A 16171-nucleotide genomic window follows, 5' to 3' on the forward strand; every position below is an offset into this window, starting at 1 on the left:
ACCTGATCTCGTCCGTACGGTAGTGGTTGCACTTCACCTTGAGGCTGCTCGGCGTCGTAGAACCGCAGTTTTTACCATCCTGGACTTGGCGCAACTGACACTCGATAGCCGCTTTCGCGCTTGTGGTGCCTGTAATTCGCACTCGCGGGCGGTATGATAGTATCCACCAGCCAGCAAAGCGAATACTCTTCGTTCTTGACATCCCCCTTTCCTATTACACTTGTCATTTCTTTCGTCCGAAGCCAAGCCCACCCCATGCCGATAGGCCGTCATGTGGTGTTTCAGCATGCGATCGGCAGCGGAGCACCTCGTTCTGCTTCTTCATTACCTTGCCAGTTTGCCAAGTGTCTTTCGACCTTCAGTCTAAACTCACGAATCTCGGGAGCTGCCGTTTTAATTCGTTTCAGACACCCCAGAAAGTCGACTGAAAAAACAAGGTGTCGAAAAGAGAGGAGGAAAATTCGTCATCGGCTCGCATCGAAACGTCACTTCAGCCCGATTTGCTGCCCTTGCGCGTCAAGATCGGTCTCTTCTGCTCAAACGAGATGCCTCTCAAGTTGCCTTGAAGGACGCATACTGGCTCTGCGATCTCCCAACGACATTCTCATGAATGAGGAACAATCTTCTCGACATCACACGTTCACACCGTGAAAATGGAACGTGAAATTAGCCGTGCATCCTTGGTCGAATGCGCCAACTTTATATTTTGAGCATAGACTGTGTTTATCTACGCGGTGATGCGCGAGTATGCGTATGTGTGTGAACTGTGTGCGAAAGGAGGACAACTTGTGTACAATGCGACGTGGGCGGATAGATATCACGAAGCGTGAGCATGTGGGGACCGAGAAACGAGAGCGAGACAAAGAGACGGGCAAAGCAAAACACTTAGGCCTCAGTCAGCTCACGGAGACGTCGGATGGTGCTGTAAAGGATAAGACAGGAGGCGAAAGGCGAGCTAGGTGGTTAGCAAATACTGCTCGTGCGATATGGTCTTGGTCGGAAGCCAGGCGAAGAGGGCAGAAATAGAACTAAGGGGAACAACCTAGCACAAGAGCCTTCTATCTTTCCGTCCTTGCGTTCTGGATTCGGTGATGTTGCAGACGCTGCGTCGTTCCGCACCAGTGTGATCTTATACAGTGGCTTCCATCGCAATGCCAACTTCCCGACCACTGCAAACTATCTCGAGATGGTGTCTGCTTGGCTTCCGGCTTGTAACCAACATGTGTTTCCCCCTGATTCCCCTACTCTCTTGCCTCTGATCAAAGGCCTAAACATAATGCGGTATGGCGAGGCTTGGTATGAACACTTACGATCGGACGGTGGCAGCAGCCGAGGTGCTGAGGGTCCAAGCACCACCGGCAATGACCTTCTTGCAGGCACGGCACTCCCAGATGCCGACAGCCTTGCGCTTGACCGAGTCCTTGCCGCAGAAAGTGCAGGTGTACTTGGAGTGCTGCGAGATTTCGATCTTCTTGATCTGACGACGGAGCGAAGCACCGTAACGGGTACCGTACTTTCCGGTGATTCCGACCTTGACAGTTCGCTTCGACTGTTGTGGTTGTGGGTACGATGAGACGAGACGTGGATGAGGACAGGTGTTAGTTGGTCTGGTGCCCTCGTGGCTGATTAGCGCAAATGAACAAGAGGCAACGGCAGCCGTTCGAAAATGATATGCAAAACAGTGCCGAATGAGGATGTGAATTGGTGCCAACAAGGGGACGGTTTCTAGCCATTGAATGATTCTAATCATGCTGCTAGCGACAGGTTGGCGTTGTAGAGTGTCGTACCGAAGGAGAGGGTGCTGCAATGCAGATCCGCCTGAAGTGTGTCTGTGTAGCTGTTTACCCATCCTAGTGTGCATGCAGTGTCTGGCTTCATGAACGGCGATGCACGGCGCAGGAAGGTGCCATTGTTTTGGGGCGATATCAAGCTGCCATATCTGCGTCTTATTTGTGTCGCCGGACCATTAGCCCCTACACTTGCTGCTGATCTAGTCTTTCATCCGCTCTCCCTTCCTGCATCTCCTCTAGTCAACTAAAACCATTGGTGAATCTCTGCTAGAACGGGAGGCAACGACATGTCGTTATCATTCATATCGATTGCCTTCAATATTGTCATGGATGGTGCTGGTGATCCTGTCGAATCTGATTGCTGATGCCCCTTCGATGCTGTAGGTTTGGTGCTGACTTTGCATTGCGCTGCTGTATGTATTTCGAGTTACCATCATGGTTGGTTGAGCCGTTGCCGTCACCTTTGTTGATGTGGGCAACACTTACCATCTTGACTATGTATGTATGTGCGGTTGGTCTGGAGAGAAAGGTTGACGATGGCGAGAGGCGTCAACTACCTTCACCTCAGCTGGAGACTCTGTTGCTAACACTTGGCTCAAGCTGCGAATCTGGAACGCTGTGTGATTGTGCTGCTCTGCTGCTCGATTTCGATTAGTGAGAATTAACTGACAGACTTGTTGGCCTGGAGGCGCGGGCTTTCTCTCGCTGGCCTTCCATCTCCTGCCTCCATACAGAGACTGTGCAGCCACCTTTTCCAAGATACAGGAGCTAGAGTTGCAAATTCCTTCAGGACTCGAATGCACAATTGAAAACCCAAATGAGTATCTGCATTTCGAAGCATTTCAATCGATTAGGCGCAGCTTGGCGAAAATTACACAGCCAACAGAGCGCTTTTTTGTTGAAAATAAAAGACGAGCGTGGGAACTTTTGATTCTGTACCTATGTCGCACGCGGAACCGAAATTCCTTTGAGATCCATTAGACATCGGGATTGAAAATGCCTGATGTACAAGCAAAGCAAGATCCATCTCTCGATCTCTTTCAATTGGTGTGTGAAAACTGAGCGACGCCCAACTGTCCACGCTTCACGCTTCACGCTTCACGGTTGTAGGTTAGGGTTACTCTCACTAAATCACGAATGTGACTAATACGAGTATTCGCAACGTGGCGACAATCACTCGATACTGGCGGAGAGATGGTCATCAGTCGGTTGTGCAAAGAGCATGAGCTCATCTCGAATCGGGAGCAGACGATACTGCAAAGCCAAGGCTGGCTTGTTGACGCTTTGATGATGAGCGCAGCCTATTCACGATTGCTGTGGTCGGATAGGCTTCGCCCGCTGTGTCATGGGTCGCACCAACGCAAACACGCGTCAAAGAGTGCATCCGGTGCGCTGTGGCTGTTTCGATGCATGAAGCGGGAGGCGTGACGACGTGACGGCGCTTTATAATATAAGTTAGCCGAACTGGACCGACTCGTCAATCCGATTTGGATTTTAGCTGTCGAGACTGCGCTTAAGCCAACTCGTGAACTTTCTCACCCCATTCACGATTCACGATTCACGATTGATGATTGTAGAAGTGTCTGATCTGCCTTTCATCGTCATACACCACGCGCATTCACATCAACGAGCGCAAATGTACGCTCACTTCCTTCTATAGTCCCTGGCTGTAAGCTCAGACTCGAGCCACTCTTCTTCTCATCACCATGTCGGACGCTTTCACGTCTTGGCAAGAAAGGCCTGAGAGACTCCTGTTCCCTCACGACAGGAAGAACAATGGCAATGCCGCCGAGGACTCGTTTGGCGCCCACTCGACCGCACAGTGGATTCAGGAGCAGAAACGAACAGCCAGCAGCCCATCCCGCACTGACGAGCTTGATCAGTACGGAATTCCCATCCACCCCTCGCAATATAGCGCTTTGCGTGCTGCTCCCGCAGCCACCACGAAAGCTGACGCAGTTCTTGACCGTTCGACTAGCTTGGCTCCGTCTTCAGCGTTTAGGTCGTCATCGTCTTCGCGTCATTTTCGCGGCTCTACGGCTACACAGAATGCCGAGTCGGTGGATGCTCGTACCTCACCGTCGTCCACCTTGCACGCGATGTCGGTCGATCCGTCTCCCTCGGCTTCTCGCATTGCAGCACAGCCTGACGATGCAGACGAGGACGAATCCATAGGCCTGCTTCTTGGCCAGTCCAAACGAAGAAGAGGTCGCAAGGACTCGTACTCGTCCTTCGGTAGCAGTGTGCTTCCTGTCCCACTCTTCGCTTCCACGGCGCGCTACAATGTGCATGCAGGCAGCAACAGTGGGCTCGCACAGTCCAGACAGGGCCTCCCCACCAAACAAGGTCGATCCACATACCCTCCTAGCAACCACTCTGGTGCTGCTCCCCCGTCAAGACATCTCGTTACCTCCTCTGCCGATGCTTATGCAAATCAACATACTCAGACAGATAACCTGAATTTGCGCCAACGAAACCAAAACAACGCGCTTTCTTCGTCGCGACCTTCTGGATTTGATCTGGACAACTGGCTCAGGGCATCGCAGGCGCCATCGGCTCTCAGGACCTCTCCCAGTCTCGGAGCTCTCGCCACATTTGACCTCTCAGATCGCATCAATCGAGCGGGTGCGTTGAGCGAGGCTGGCACTCGTCGTAGACGTCATCACGGTGGCTCAGCATCCGGTCTTAGTGCGGGCGTATTGAGCGCAGGTCCGGAGTCACCTTGTAGCCGTAGAAAGGCAAGCGTAACCTCCAGTCGCCGTGACCTGAGCGGCTACTCATCCTTGTCATCCGATCATCCGGTCCTGATGGCATCTCTTGAGCTCAACAAAGAGGCAGAGTCTCGGACCATTGACACCATTGAGGAGTGGCGCGCCAAGTCCGGTTCCCCATCGGCGTTAAATGCTTCTGGCACTCAATCCACTCTGGCGCCAGACCGCGACACTAGCGGCGTCCAGCCATCTGATATTGCTCCAAGACGCCGACGCAAAAGCTCCGTCAAGTCGAGCTCCCGCCCCGTGTCCACGGACGGCCCTCCGCCTGCGCTGCCACCCATCCCATCAAATTTTGCCACAGAATCTGTCACGTCCAGAACCGGTCGCAGACGAAGGAAGGATACTGAAACTGCTGTTGCCGGCCTTCTTTCGCCAGTTAGGGCGGTCTCCTCGCATCGGTGGCCAACAGCAGCACCAGCAACAATGTCAAACTTAACGCCCGCTGTGCGCGATCTTTACGTGCTGTCAGGTCTGCACTCACAAGCAGAGACGCCCGTGCGTCGATTGATCCGCTGGCTAGCCAAAGAGCAACTCAACACCACCATCCTACCGCTTGTGTTGATGACGTCGTTCCTGATCCGCTGGGTGGTAGCCAGAGGCGATTGGAGCGGTCGAGGCGCAGAGCCTATGCACGGAGACTTCGAAGCACAACGTCACTGGATCGAGCTTACCCTGCATCTTCCAACAACAAAATGGTATTTTTACGATCTACAGTACTGGGGCCTTGACTATCCGCCCCTGACAGCGTGGGTCAGCTTGGCCTATGGCTACGCTTCCCGACTCTTTCCCCCTGTAACCGCCGGGTTTGACTTTGAGAGCTCCAGAGGCAACGAAGATGAGGCGACCGCCACCTTCATGCGCGCGACGGTTATCGTCGGCGACCTGCTCTTCTATCTACCCGCCATCGCACTGTTCCTCGGTCGCAAACTCGAGGGACGAGGCAGACGGACACAAGCCATCGCCCTCTTTTCCATCATGCTTCAGCCTGCGCTCATCCTCATCGACCACGGCCACTTCCAGTACAACAGCATCATGCTCGGCTTTGCCACAGCTTGTTTTGCGCTCCTACATACATCTTTGCCACACCCAGGTGCCGCTACTTCTTCCCGTCCTGCAGCACGTGTACGCAGCCAGGCAGTGGCCGATCTTTCGCGCCGCCTCAGTTATGAATACATTGCCGCGGCGGTGTTTTTCTGCCTCAGTTTATCGTTCAAACAGATGGCGCTCTATTATGCGCCTGCTGTATTCGCCATCATGCTGGGTCGATGCATCGGTCTCGCGCACGTCGATCCTGAACGCGGCCTTACACTATTCATTGGCCTTGGCCTTGCGGTGATCATCACTTTTGGTGTGGTATTTGCACCGTGGCTGACCAGTCTGGAACAGATTGGTCAGATTGTGCATCGAATCTTTCCGCTGGCGCGCGGACTATTTGAGGACAAGGTCGCAAACGTGTGGTGCCTCTTTTCGGTCTTACCCTTGCCGGCGCGGTTCAAGCTGAAAAACGTGATGGCGGCATCAGCTTTGGCGAGGTTGAGTCTCGTGGTGACGTTGATCGCAATTCTACCAGGGTGCTGTTTGCTGTTCTGGGCTGCGGGTCAAACAGCCAAGATGGAGACAATGGTTGCGCAAGAATCGGTCCAAACAACACAGATGGAAAAAGCGCCACCAGGGATGATGTCGAGCGCTACAGGGAGTGTCAAGGAGATCAGTGGAGCTGCATCGCATCGATCAGGTACTGCTCGGAGTCGCAGATCGACTTCAGTGGTAGGATCAGCTGCTGGCGCACCAGCACGCTCCGAGATCGAATCGCTTCTCGCCGGATCCGTCTCGAAGTCGCACAGTGGTCGAATTAGCCATATCGGTCCAATTCAAGAATCATTCGCCCTCTCGCACGATTCGGACTACCCGCGCGCCATGAGTGGGGCTGATGCTCGTCCAGTAGCATCCACCTTACCTTCTCCCGCGGCTCAAATGCTGGTCTACGGCTTGGTCAATGTCTCGTCTGCCTTCTTCCTGTTCGGCTTTCAAACGCACGAAAAGTCCATCCTTCTTCCTCTTCTGCCCATGACACTCTTGTTGGGCGCTAAAGGCGATACCTGGGGAGGACAAATTACCGCAGCGCGTGATTGGGAGTGGAGCGTGTGGTTCAACAATATGGCCACGTTTTCGCTGTTTCCGTTGCTCAAAAAGGATGGTCAGAGTTTGCAGTACGTTGTGCTGACGCTGGGATGGAATTGGCTCATCGGGAATCTCGAGGTGCCGTTCAAACCGTTGGCTAGCGTCAAGATTGCAACGAGCAAAACTACGTCATTCTTCCGACGGCTCAGTATTTTGACGTATACGGCGGCGCTGGGGTTGCTCGTGATAGAACTGATATTGCCAAGATGCATGCCGAGCTTGCAGGCAAGAGTTTGGTCGAGGTATCCGGACATCTATCCGGTGCTGAATGTTCTGCTCACTGCGCCGTGCTTTGTGGTGATATACGTGTGGGCACTGGTCAGACAGGTTCAAGTGGCTTTTGCGAATGGGTGGGAGATTTCGCTGTTCACCACTGGCAAGAAGAGTTCTCAGAAAAGAGTGAAAACTTCATAGTGCACACCAAAGGCGCGATGTGTACATTCTGGCGACGATCAACGGACAAAGAGCTCTGCATTTCACATTCTCGATGTGTCCTGTATGTATGTTTGGCTGTCATTATCGCACGAGCGCATTGTCCAACTTGGCGTCGAGCCCCGCCCTCTGCCGCTGCAACTGCTCTGCAAAGAAGCCACTGTAATCGAGCCTCAACAACAACTGTTCCAGATGCTTTCGAGCCGAACTGGCGCCCGATAGCACGTCGATTTTGGCGGCTTCACCTCGCGACATGTGTAGTTGAGCAACCGAGATCGAGAGTGAACCCAAGCCACTTTCGTCGGCTGCAGCCATGGCTGATGCTGTAGTGTTGGACGTGTTACTTGCACTTTGATATGACGGAGAGGACGAAGTTGAGGACGAAAGCAGTCTGAAGAATCTCGATAGCTCATGATCGATTTCAGTTGTGAACTTGTCGATGAGCGACTGGCGTTGTTCGATAGCGGAGCTTGTATCTGTTGTGGTGGCCGAAGTGGTGAGCAGCGGTGGAAGGACGTCGCCTGCCCAACGCTCAACTGTACCGGCCAACCGATCGCAGATGTCTAGCACTGAGCGCACGATACTAGATGCGACCGGAGACGAGAGCAGCAGACCATCCTGGACAAACGCAAGAAACGCCGTGTGCGAGGTGCGCAGAGAGCCAAAGTCGAGCATGGCGTCCGGTGCATCTTGTTCGTCTGTAAGATGCGCTTCGGTGCCGTCATGACGGATGGTGTCTGCGCCATCCAAGATCGATTCTGGACGTGTAGATGTTGAAACGAATCTGCGAGCTCCTCGACCAGTCACGGACGCCGGTGGAGGTGCGTAGGTCGACGAAGCAGGTCCCGATACCGGAAATGCTAGCCTTCGATTTGCACGACCGTTGCCGCTGCCGCCTCCCACTACGGTAGAAGCGCGCGAGAACGTGCCGCTAGTGACTCTTGGTCTAGCCTCGTCACCGTATGCCTCGCTGTGAGCAACTATCGATCCCACTGGCGAGCTTGCCCGATGCTGTTGAAGCTCCGAATCCTTTCTTGTCCTCAGGCCTCCACCTGCTGCCCCTCCTCTTGCTGACTCGATCGAACCTCCACTTGCTCCCAATCTCTCTACCAAATTGCTAAACTGCGCATCAATGATGTCTGTTTGAAAATGTCCCAACAAGGTATCCAAAAACCACTTCATATTTCTCACCAGGCCCCAACTGCACCGTAACAGCTTTGTGCGCTGCTTCTCTTCTTGCGCGTCGACGCCTCCCTCTCCGGTGCCGGTAAACTTGCGTCTGCTCCGCTGATTCTTACTGAGCGTTATCCAGCAGTCCAACACTCTAGCGTGCACCTTTTTGATGGCGATCAGGTAGGAGAAGATGCGTGAATACGCCGCTAGGTCGGATGCCGAGAGAAAAAGGTCGAGCGGGAAGACGGCCGTGTAGTGTAGCTGAGCGGGGACTCCGATCAAAAAGTCGTCGAAGCGGGTTGTCTGAAGACTTGTCGTGCCACCCACTGTAGTGTCGGCACTAGTAGTAGTAGTAGTGGCAGCAGCGAGTCCTCTTACCTTTGCAGTGCGTGCACCTACAAGGCTCGGTCGATATCCGCCTTTGGGCAGTACGAAGCGCAGCCTCTGCAACGACGGATCGTCCTCGGCCCAGGTCCCTACGGTCGCCCTCCGAAGCGACAGTTCTAGATCGCTCGACCGGATCATGCTTGCAGCCGCAGATCTGGCGCGGTACAGCTTGTTCTTCTTCATTGCCTCTACCTCACCCAGCAAGGAAAGCGTGTATGATCCGTTGCGATGCAAGAAGTAGTCGCCTAAACACTGCAGCGAAGTACGTACGACCGAGGTGGTGAGGATGTGGCGAAAGATCCATTCCGAGACGTCATTACGAAGCGACTGAATCGCTCGATCGAGATCAGCTGGGCGACTTGGTCGTACTTGAGGCCGCGCAAGCGCTGATTCGTGCAGCTGGATGACCTTATCTGGTGGACCCGATGGTAGTGCGTGGTGGGTCGGCGTATCTAGGTGATGAGCTGAAGAGGTACTGGCGTTTCGGATGGTATAGAGAGCACGTCCGACATAGAGTATGGAGTCGGCGGTTGAGTCCGAAATGGAGGATGGAAGTGCGTCGGGTCGGAAATTCCAAGTGTTGCTGGAGGACGCAGCCCAGTCGCCGAGACCATCGCCACTTGCGGCTGCAGTAGCAAGATGGTCGGTGTGAGCGTCTGCATCAGTCGCCTCAATCCAATGGACGAGCTGATCTCTCGAGATGAGATTGCGTTTGGAAGCCTGTGAATCTGCAATGCCACCGGGACGGTGGATCTCGCCCCTGCAGACCCAGGCTGTGAGGTGTTGCATCCAGCTGTCCTCTACTGCATTTCGTAGGCGAGCCATGTGTGAGGCGACACGCTCAACACCAGTATTAGCTTTCAGGCTGAGCAGATCGATCAGCAGACCCCCAGTCCATGATGCTGGGAAGTATGGCGAAGCCCCTCCGTCGTGACCGTCTTGTGTTGCATGTTGGGCATCGGACTCCTTTGCAAAGGCAATATCCCTGCCCTTGCTGGGACCTCGTGCCAACAGTGTCACTATGTCGTCTAGAGCCGTCAGCGGCGCATTCCAAGGCTCGAAGCGAGCCCGCAGATTAGCCAGACTGACGAAACCAGTTGAAGCTACGAGTTCGACATGATTCTCGAGTACCAATCTCTCAGTTTGTAGCACCAGTTCGTGGTATTCTGCGAGAATCGAGAGCAGCGTGGAGCATAGAGGTACAAGGTGAAGAGTCGGCTGCTGTTCGAGCTGAGCTTGGGCTTCTTTGGCACTGCTGGCGCTGCGACTAGCGAGAGAGTTGGCACGAAGCGCAGCACGGACAGCTCTCTGTCGAGCGGCTTCGATCTGATCCTCTGCGAATGACTTGACGCGATTGTAACGGGTATAGAATGTTGCGAGATGGTTCAGGATCTCGATCTCGGAAGGGTGAAGGAAGTTGAGGTCGTCCCTGACCTTGAGTGCTGTCGAAGATGAGCCGGAAGCTGACGAGGCCGTAGATGATGATGCAAACAGACTTGATGGATGCCCTACTAGCATCGCCAGCAGCTCAGCAATCATCTTGCCATGAGGACGGTTCGTCGGTTTGTGGTATAGAAGAAGCACAATCGTGAATGGTGAGAGCGTGAAGGCTCAGCTTTGGTGTTGCACTCAACGACGACGATTCACGATTCACGATCGTGATTTGTGTCTCTCACGAGTCTCTTTACTGGAATCACCGAAATTCGGGAAGGTAAATCTAAGGATCACGAATCACGAATATGACGAATACCCGCGACGCGTCTCTGACGTGTGATTTTTTTGGTGCTGTTACGCCTTTGCTGACAACAGGCTCCGGTGTGGGGCATGGAGCATGGGGGCGTGGGGCGTTGGTGGGGCAAGAGGCGTGTGCCAAAGTGGAGGCGAAGCTGTGGGTTCATGCATGACGCACGATGCACAAGAGGGTCTCGATGAGGCCGGATGATGCATGCTTGCTTCATGTCTTGCCTAGTCAGCAAAACCCAAAAGGAGGCATCAATGCCCATCCCATGCTTTGAGATTGGCCATGACCATCTCACGTCTTCTCCTTCTCCGTGTTTCTATAGAGCCGGCTCCTTTTTGCAGCCAGCCCCATTCTGACCAGCATGTCTTCGCTGTACCAAAAAATTCGATCGGTGCCATTTGACGTGCTATGGCGAACCGCACTAGTGCGCCTTCCACGCGCTGTCCCCCTCTCGACACTCAAATGGACATCACCAGATGGACCGCACCCCTTTGTCTTTCACCTGCCGTCCAGGTCCAAGGACTATACGATCCCACTCCACATCTTCGTTCCACAAAGCTTGTACGACAATCTCCCAGCAGAGGGTGCGCCAGTCTTGGTCGATTTTCACGGAGGAGGCTTTTACCTCGGATCATGCCTGGAACAAGCTCCCTTTTGTTCACACATGGCTAGAGCACTCGATTCAATCGTGATCAGCGTCGACTACCGAATGGGACCATTCCATCGCTTCCCGGCTGCGATTGAGGATGGTGAAGATGTTCTCAGTGCCATCCTCGACAAAGACTTTGCCGGATACTTGTCTCTGCGTCAAGCAATAGTAGCCAGAATAGAATCCGAGAAAGCAAAGATTGCAAAGGGAGGAGCCATAGCTACCAACGAGGAGCATAGCAAGGAGTTGCAGGAGGGCAACGTCGAGCAGATCTCAGTGCCTTCGCCTTTGAAAAGGTCCACACGATTGTCGTCCGCGACGGGCGCACAATTGAGTTTTGACTTTGATTCAACTAAAGTAGCTGTCTCCGGCTTCAGCTCTGGCGGAAATCTAGCGCTCAATCTAGCGCTTCACATCAAGCCTCCCGAGCTAGAGACTGAATGGCCGAGCAAGTTTGCAAAAGATTATCCAACCCCTATCCCATTGTTGCTTTTCTACCCTTCGTTCGATCTTCGCCAGTTGCCATCTCAAAGATCTCGTCCAGAACACATGGGGCTTCCATCTGCATTCTGGACTCAAGTCGCCGACTCACTCGCACCCACTTATGCTGAGCGAGATCAAACGGCGCATCCACGTGTTTCTCCTGGACTTGCTTCGCTCGAATCGCTGCATCCGGCCGCGCGCATGTTCTTGGTGCTATGCGAGCTAGACACACTGGCTGAACAATCTAAGCGGTGGGTAGCCAAGGTTCAGGCGCATCAGAGGACCGAGCATCTGGTCGTTGAGGATGTGGCGAACATGAAACACGGCTGGACTCAGATGCCCGATGGCTGGCTCTCACCGGAGGAAAAAAAGGCAAAAGAGGCTGTATTTGCGAAAGCAACCGCTTTCGTCAAGTGGGCTTGGAGCGGATCCGAAGAGCAGGACAAGCCCGAATCAGAGCTTGTGATTCCACAAAAGGATACAGGCGAAGCACAGACTACCGAGATATCGCCAGAAGAGCTGGCCTGATGCACGCACACACTTGCAAGATTGGCAAACGAAAACAAAGGTGACTGGATCGAAGAAAGGAGGGTATATGTGCCAGTCAGCGCAGAAAGAAACGGGGGACATTACTCGGGACTACATAGCGGAAGAAACGGTTCGAGAGCCAAAAAGCCCGTCCATAGCCTGCAGAAGTTCTTCAGGTGTACACTTGGGTCGAGGTCCCTGCTTGCGGTCGTTGATGTCGATGCCCACCTTGGACCACGCTTCGACGAGCTCGGTTTCGCGGTAGCTGGGCAGCTCGTTGGCAGCACAAGCAGGCTTTTTGGGAATGCGAGCAAAGATGCGGCCTAAAAAGTTGGCCTTAGTACGAGGTGCTGTAACGGTGACAGTCGAGTGGGGTCTTGGCTCATAGGCGGGAGGGCTGCCAAGCGACTCGCTAGACGCCTGCGATGCAACGAAATCAAAATTGGTCGGGTGAAAGGCGGTAAGGCACTGCTCGGACAGGCGTATGGGCCAAAACAGGTTGAGACTTAAGATGCGCTTACCTTTGTGCTCGAAGAATCAATGTTGATGTATTCCGCTTGCTTGCAGATGCAAATCTCGTACTCGGTCACCACTGGCTTAGCAGTGGATTGCGAAGTGGAGAGTCCTTCGAAGATGCACATCTTGATGGTATGGAAGACTGGCGGCTCGAGCGTAACGCTGGGCTGAGTACGGCGTACTGGAGGTGTTGAGAGGAGTAAGTCGCGAGTGCTTGTCTGGATGGGATGGCAAAACCTTTTTTGCTCGCTCTTTAATGCTTTTCAGCTCTCACATCCCGTCACAGCGAACTGGAATCGCTTGTTCCGCAATGAAAACAGCTTTAGATGACGATGACCTCAATGACACTTGCGCTAGCGATGAGCAATGTGACAGGTGTCACAAGTCCACTCTTCAACGAGCGGAACGATTAGGCAGTTGACACACGCACCCCAACCCCCGCGCCAAAAGCAGCTCTGAGGACTCATAAGTGGGACAGAAACTTCATTCACGATTCTTCACGATTGCGCGTGTCAGAAAGCTGATCATCGCTGCAGGCAGCACAACCGGGTCTCACCAATCACCACACAGGGTCAAGCACAAACCTCATTCGCGATATTCGCGATTCACGTTGCATGTTTCACAAAAAATATTTTCAAGTCTGAGGATCTGATTCGTGATTAGGTATCGAGGTACGTGTTGTGTTGATCCACTTCATGTGCTCCAAGCCTAGTCCACATTAACTGCCTATCAATGACTGAAGCTCCACCGCTTGTCACTGGCAACATACTGTTTAGGGTGAATTTCGCATCTTCGCAGCCCGTCTTCACACTCACGACTACACATCCCGTTGTTTTGGTCGCACCGCATGGACTTTGTTTCTGGGTCAAGTCGAGGTGATCCCGGTTGGCGAAACAGCACAAAAAACACAAAGATTCACGATGGCTTTTGGGATTACACGACGCGTGCCTTTTGAGCAATCGAGAAATGCAGCGGATCGGGTTAAAAAGCTGCAAGCGTCTCAGACGTTGCAAGTGCCTGACTTCTTGGTCAGATGAGCATGTGTGGTGGGACGTTGGTGGCTGGCTACAAACGGATGAACAGACGACCTCCTCGAGCCTCCAATGCCGCAAACAGCAGCGTTGGGAGTGTATCCATCGGGAGCAGGGCCGTTGTTTGAGGCATCGTAATGGCCCTCGAAAGTAGTGTTCGGCTCATCCTTCCTCTGACAACCAGTTCGGTCGATGTGAGCCTTGGAGCATCTCACACGTCGAGGCCTGCCCTTGAAAGAAACCGAGTTACCCCATTCGTTCATTCTCCACTTGCAACCAGGCTGCAGATCCTCGGGCAGGTTCGCGCAGCCGGCAGCATCCTGATCGAGCCCGCCGTATTGCTTGCCCCACTTGGAAATATCGCTGCCCTTCCACTGAGCACTACAGCCCTGGGTCATGGCACCGATGCCCATACCAGGCACCAGAATGTCGAGGCCGTCCTGAGTGACATCGCCACCGTCATTGATGACTTGGTAGAACAGCGTGTTGACTTTGCCGCGCTTGGAGCTGGCAGTTTCAGCGAACTCGAGCACATAACAGGCACATTCGCTGTCCTTTTCCGTGGTGCTGCTCATAGCAGCAAATGCGTATCCAATCGTAGGGTTGATCTTATCAGTCCATGGCTGCTGACAGCTACACTGGAACTCTTTGCCTCCACCGCAGCCTGAAGAGTTGGGGTCATCCCGCCTGGGACCGGTGACGATCGTCTTGCCGTCTGCTAGACAAGTGACTGCGGGATTGTAAACGGGTGCCTTACCCAGCCAACTGGCACTTGGCTGCAAATCCGAGGAGGTTGACAGAACAAAGAACGCGAGTGTTAGCGAACCGACCTTGACTCACTCTATCGAGAAGCTAGGCTGTCCAAACTTACCTTGCAGCAGTCCCAATACATGGTCGCATCCGTAGACTCTACGACCGGCGCAAAGAGTCCGATGCTCGAAGCAAGCAAAACGACGAGGACGGTTGACTTGTGAGAAGAAAACACCATCTTGAAGTAAGAAGAAGAAGCTAGCTAGCTGAAGATTTAAATGTCCTTCAGGGTGTATGAGGCTGAAGGATAGAAAAGACTGTTGCCTATCAAAGGAAGCAGCGAAAGTGAGGAAGGAGCGAGTGAACTTGAAAACTGGTGCAAGTATAAGAGGATGAGCCGGGTCAACCGATCTCGAAGGCGACTTGCACAGCAGGTCGTTGGGAAGAAGGATCAGGAAGGAAGTGTGATAAAATGAACAGGATGTAATGGAAAGCAGAGTCAGGGGCGAAATGCATTGTTGCGAAGGGGAGGCTTTATATGCTTGATCAGGCAAGCAGCTCGACGATTAAAGCGAAAGGAGGACCAGCGTAGGGTGGGTCAGGTTGTGTTACTTCATTAAACCATCCATTGGCTGATTATCATGTTCTATATGGCTTTACACAAGAACCTATCGTCTCGAAGGAGTGCGTGCTCAAAGACCGTGCTGTCTCGAAGCTACTTTGCCGTCTTGCTGGATCGTCGTTGCACTCTGGATAGTGAGACAATTGCTTATAATCAAGATCTAGAGCCTGGTCTAAAGCCTGGCTTTGATGTGACGAAGTGCTTTCCCTATCGTATCTCATCTGCAACAGCCCAGGCTGGTCGAGTACCTGGTGGGCTCAGCGCCAAAGGTGGGCAAGTTGAAATGCAATGGTAAGGGCGTGACAACAAAGGCAATCGGACCGATGCCTCCGATTGACTGCAGGACGTCTTATGAGAACATATCCCATCGGATCTCGACCTCGACGCTGACATCATGAGACTTTCTGCAGCAACATTGGCAAGGTACGAGATACAATGTCGGTTTCAAGCTGAGTCCGGAATCGATGTCCAGCCAGAATGAGGTTGCGGCAGTAGGCACTATCACGATTGCCGACCGAGTGTGACTGTCTTTTGTCGGGCGTCCGATTGGCTTGGCAAGCACGGGCAAGAAAGTGCAGCGCGGGCTCGTGTATCGACACCCGTCGTCAAAAACGGGAGGATATCATACTGTCTTCAATCCTGTAGCAGTTCCGAGGTACAAAAGTCTCGTCGAGTATTTGTGAATCAAGAAACGACGAACGAGAAACGTCGAACCAAAAAGGAACCAAAAAAAAAAAAAAAAATGGAAGTAGAATCGGGGTATGCCGACTACCGATCTGACTTATGATCGATCACGCTTCACCATTATATATGGGAGGGATTTCGTGACTTGGGCGTTGTGTGCTCTTGTGCTGTGCTGTGACCGAATTTTTCTTCGCGTCGCGGAAGGGAGAGCGGAAGGAAAGAAGACGCTGGGATCATCATCCAAATTCGCATCCATCTGCTTTTGTGTCACTCTTTTCGCTTCGTCCGACATCCGTTTAGCTACCATCATCTCTCGGCTGGGTCACTCCTTTTCGCTTCAAAGCACATCACATTCAAAACTGCAGGGCGTCGTCTACTTGGAAACGCACCCATCACACGCTCATCACCATCACGACCGCACGCGGTGGTG

General features: G+C 53.2%; 6 protein-coding genes across 6 annotated transcripts; 2 read left to right on the top strand and 4 right to left on the bottom strand.

The window, feature by feature from the left end:
- Positions 1–885: 885 nt before the first annotated feature.
- Positions 886–2279, bottom strand: UMAG_11412 (60S ribosomal protein eL43; the record flags this gene model as incomplete). Its single annotated transcript, XM_011390914.1, has 3 exons — positions 886–922; positions 1311–1549; positions 2277–2279. The coding sequence occupies 3 exons, from the start codon at positions 2277–2279 to the stop codon at positions 886–888; spliced, it is 279 nt and encodes a 92-aa protein (XP_011389216.1).
- Positions 2280–3496: 1217 nt separating this feature from the next.
- UMAG_02519 (dolichyl-P-Glc:Man(9)GlcNAc(2)-PP-dolichol alpha-1,3-glucosyltransferase) lies at positions 3497–7159 on the top strand (the record flags this gene model as incomplete). The annotated part of the gene is made up of 1 exon (XM_011390632.1): positions 3497–7159. One exon carries the CDS (start codon positions 3497–3499, stop codon positions 7157–7159), a length of 3663 nt encoding a protein of 1220 aa, XP_011388934.1.
- Positions 7160–7261: 102 nt separating this feature from the next.
- On the bottom strand, positions 7262–10276 carry UMAG_02520 (uncharacterized protein; the record flags this gene model as incomplete). The annotated part of the gene is made up of 1 exon (XM_011390633.1): positions 7262–10276. One exon carries the CDS (start codon positions 10274–10276, stop codon positions 7262–7264), a length of 3015 nt encoding a protein of 1004 aa, XP_011388935.1.
- Positions 10277–10839: 563 nt separating this feature from the next.
- On the top strand, positions 10840–12138 carry UMAG_02521 (uncharacterized protein; the record flags this gene model as incomplete). Its single annotated transcript, XM_011390634.1, has 1 exon — positions 10840–12138. The coding sequence occupies one exon, from the start codon at positions 10840–10842 to the stop codon at positions 12136–12138; it is 1299 nt and encodes a 432-aa protein (XP_011388936.1).
- Positions 12139–12249: 111 nt separating this feature from the next.
- Positions 12250–12779, bottom strand: UMAG_11413 (uncharacterized protein; the record flags this gene model as incomplete). Its single annotated transcript, XM_011390915.1, has 2 exons — positions 12250–12558; positions 12660–12779. 2 exons carry the CDS (start codon positions 12777–12779, stop codon positions 12250–12252), a joined length of 429 nt encoding a protein of 142 aa, XP_011389217.1.
- Positions 12780–13654: 875 nt separating this feature from the next.
- Positions 13655–14673, bottom strand: egl2 (endoglucanase 2; the record flags this gene model as incomplete). The annotated part of the gene is made up of 2 exons (XM_011390635.1): positions 13655–14461; positions 14557–14673. 2 exons carry the CDS (start codon positions 14671–14673, stop codon positions 13655–13657), a joined length of 924 nt encoding a protein of 307 aa, XP_011388937.1.
- Positions 14674–16171: the final 1498 nt, after the last annotated feature.

Source organism: Mycosarcoma maydis, chromosome 6 (genome assembly GCF_000328475.2).
Source record: "Mycosarcoma maydis chromosome 6, whole genome shotgun sequence".
NCBI classification, from domain to species: domain Eukaryota; kingdom Fungi; phylum Basidiomycota; class Ustilaginomycetes; order Ustilaginales; genus Mycosarcoma; species Mycosarcoma maydis.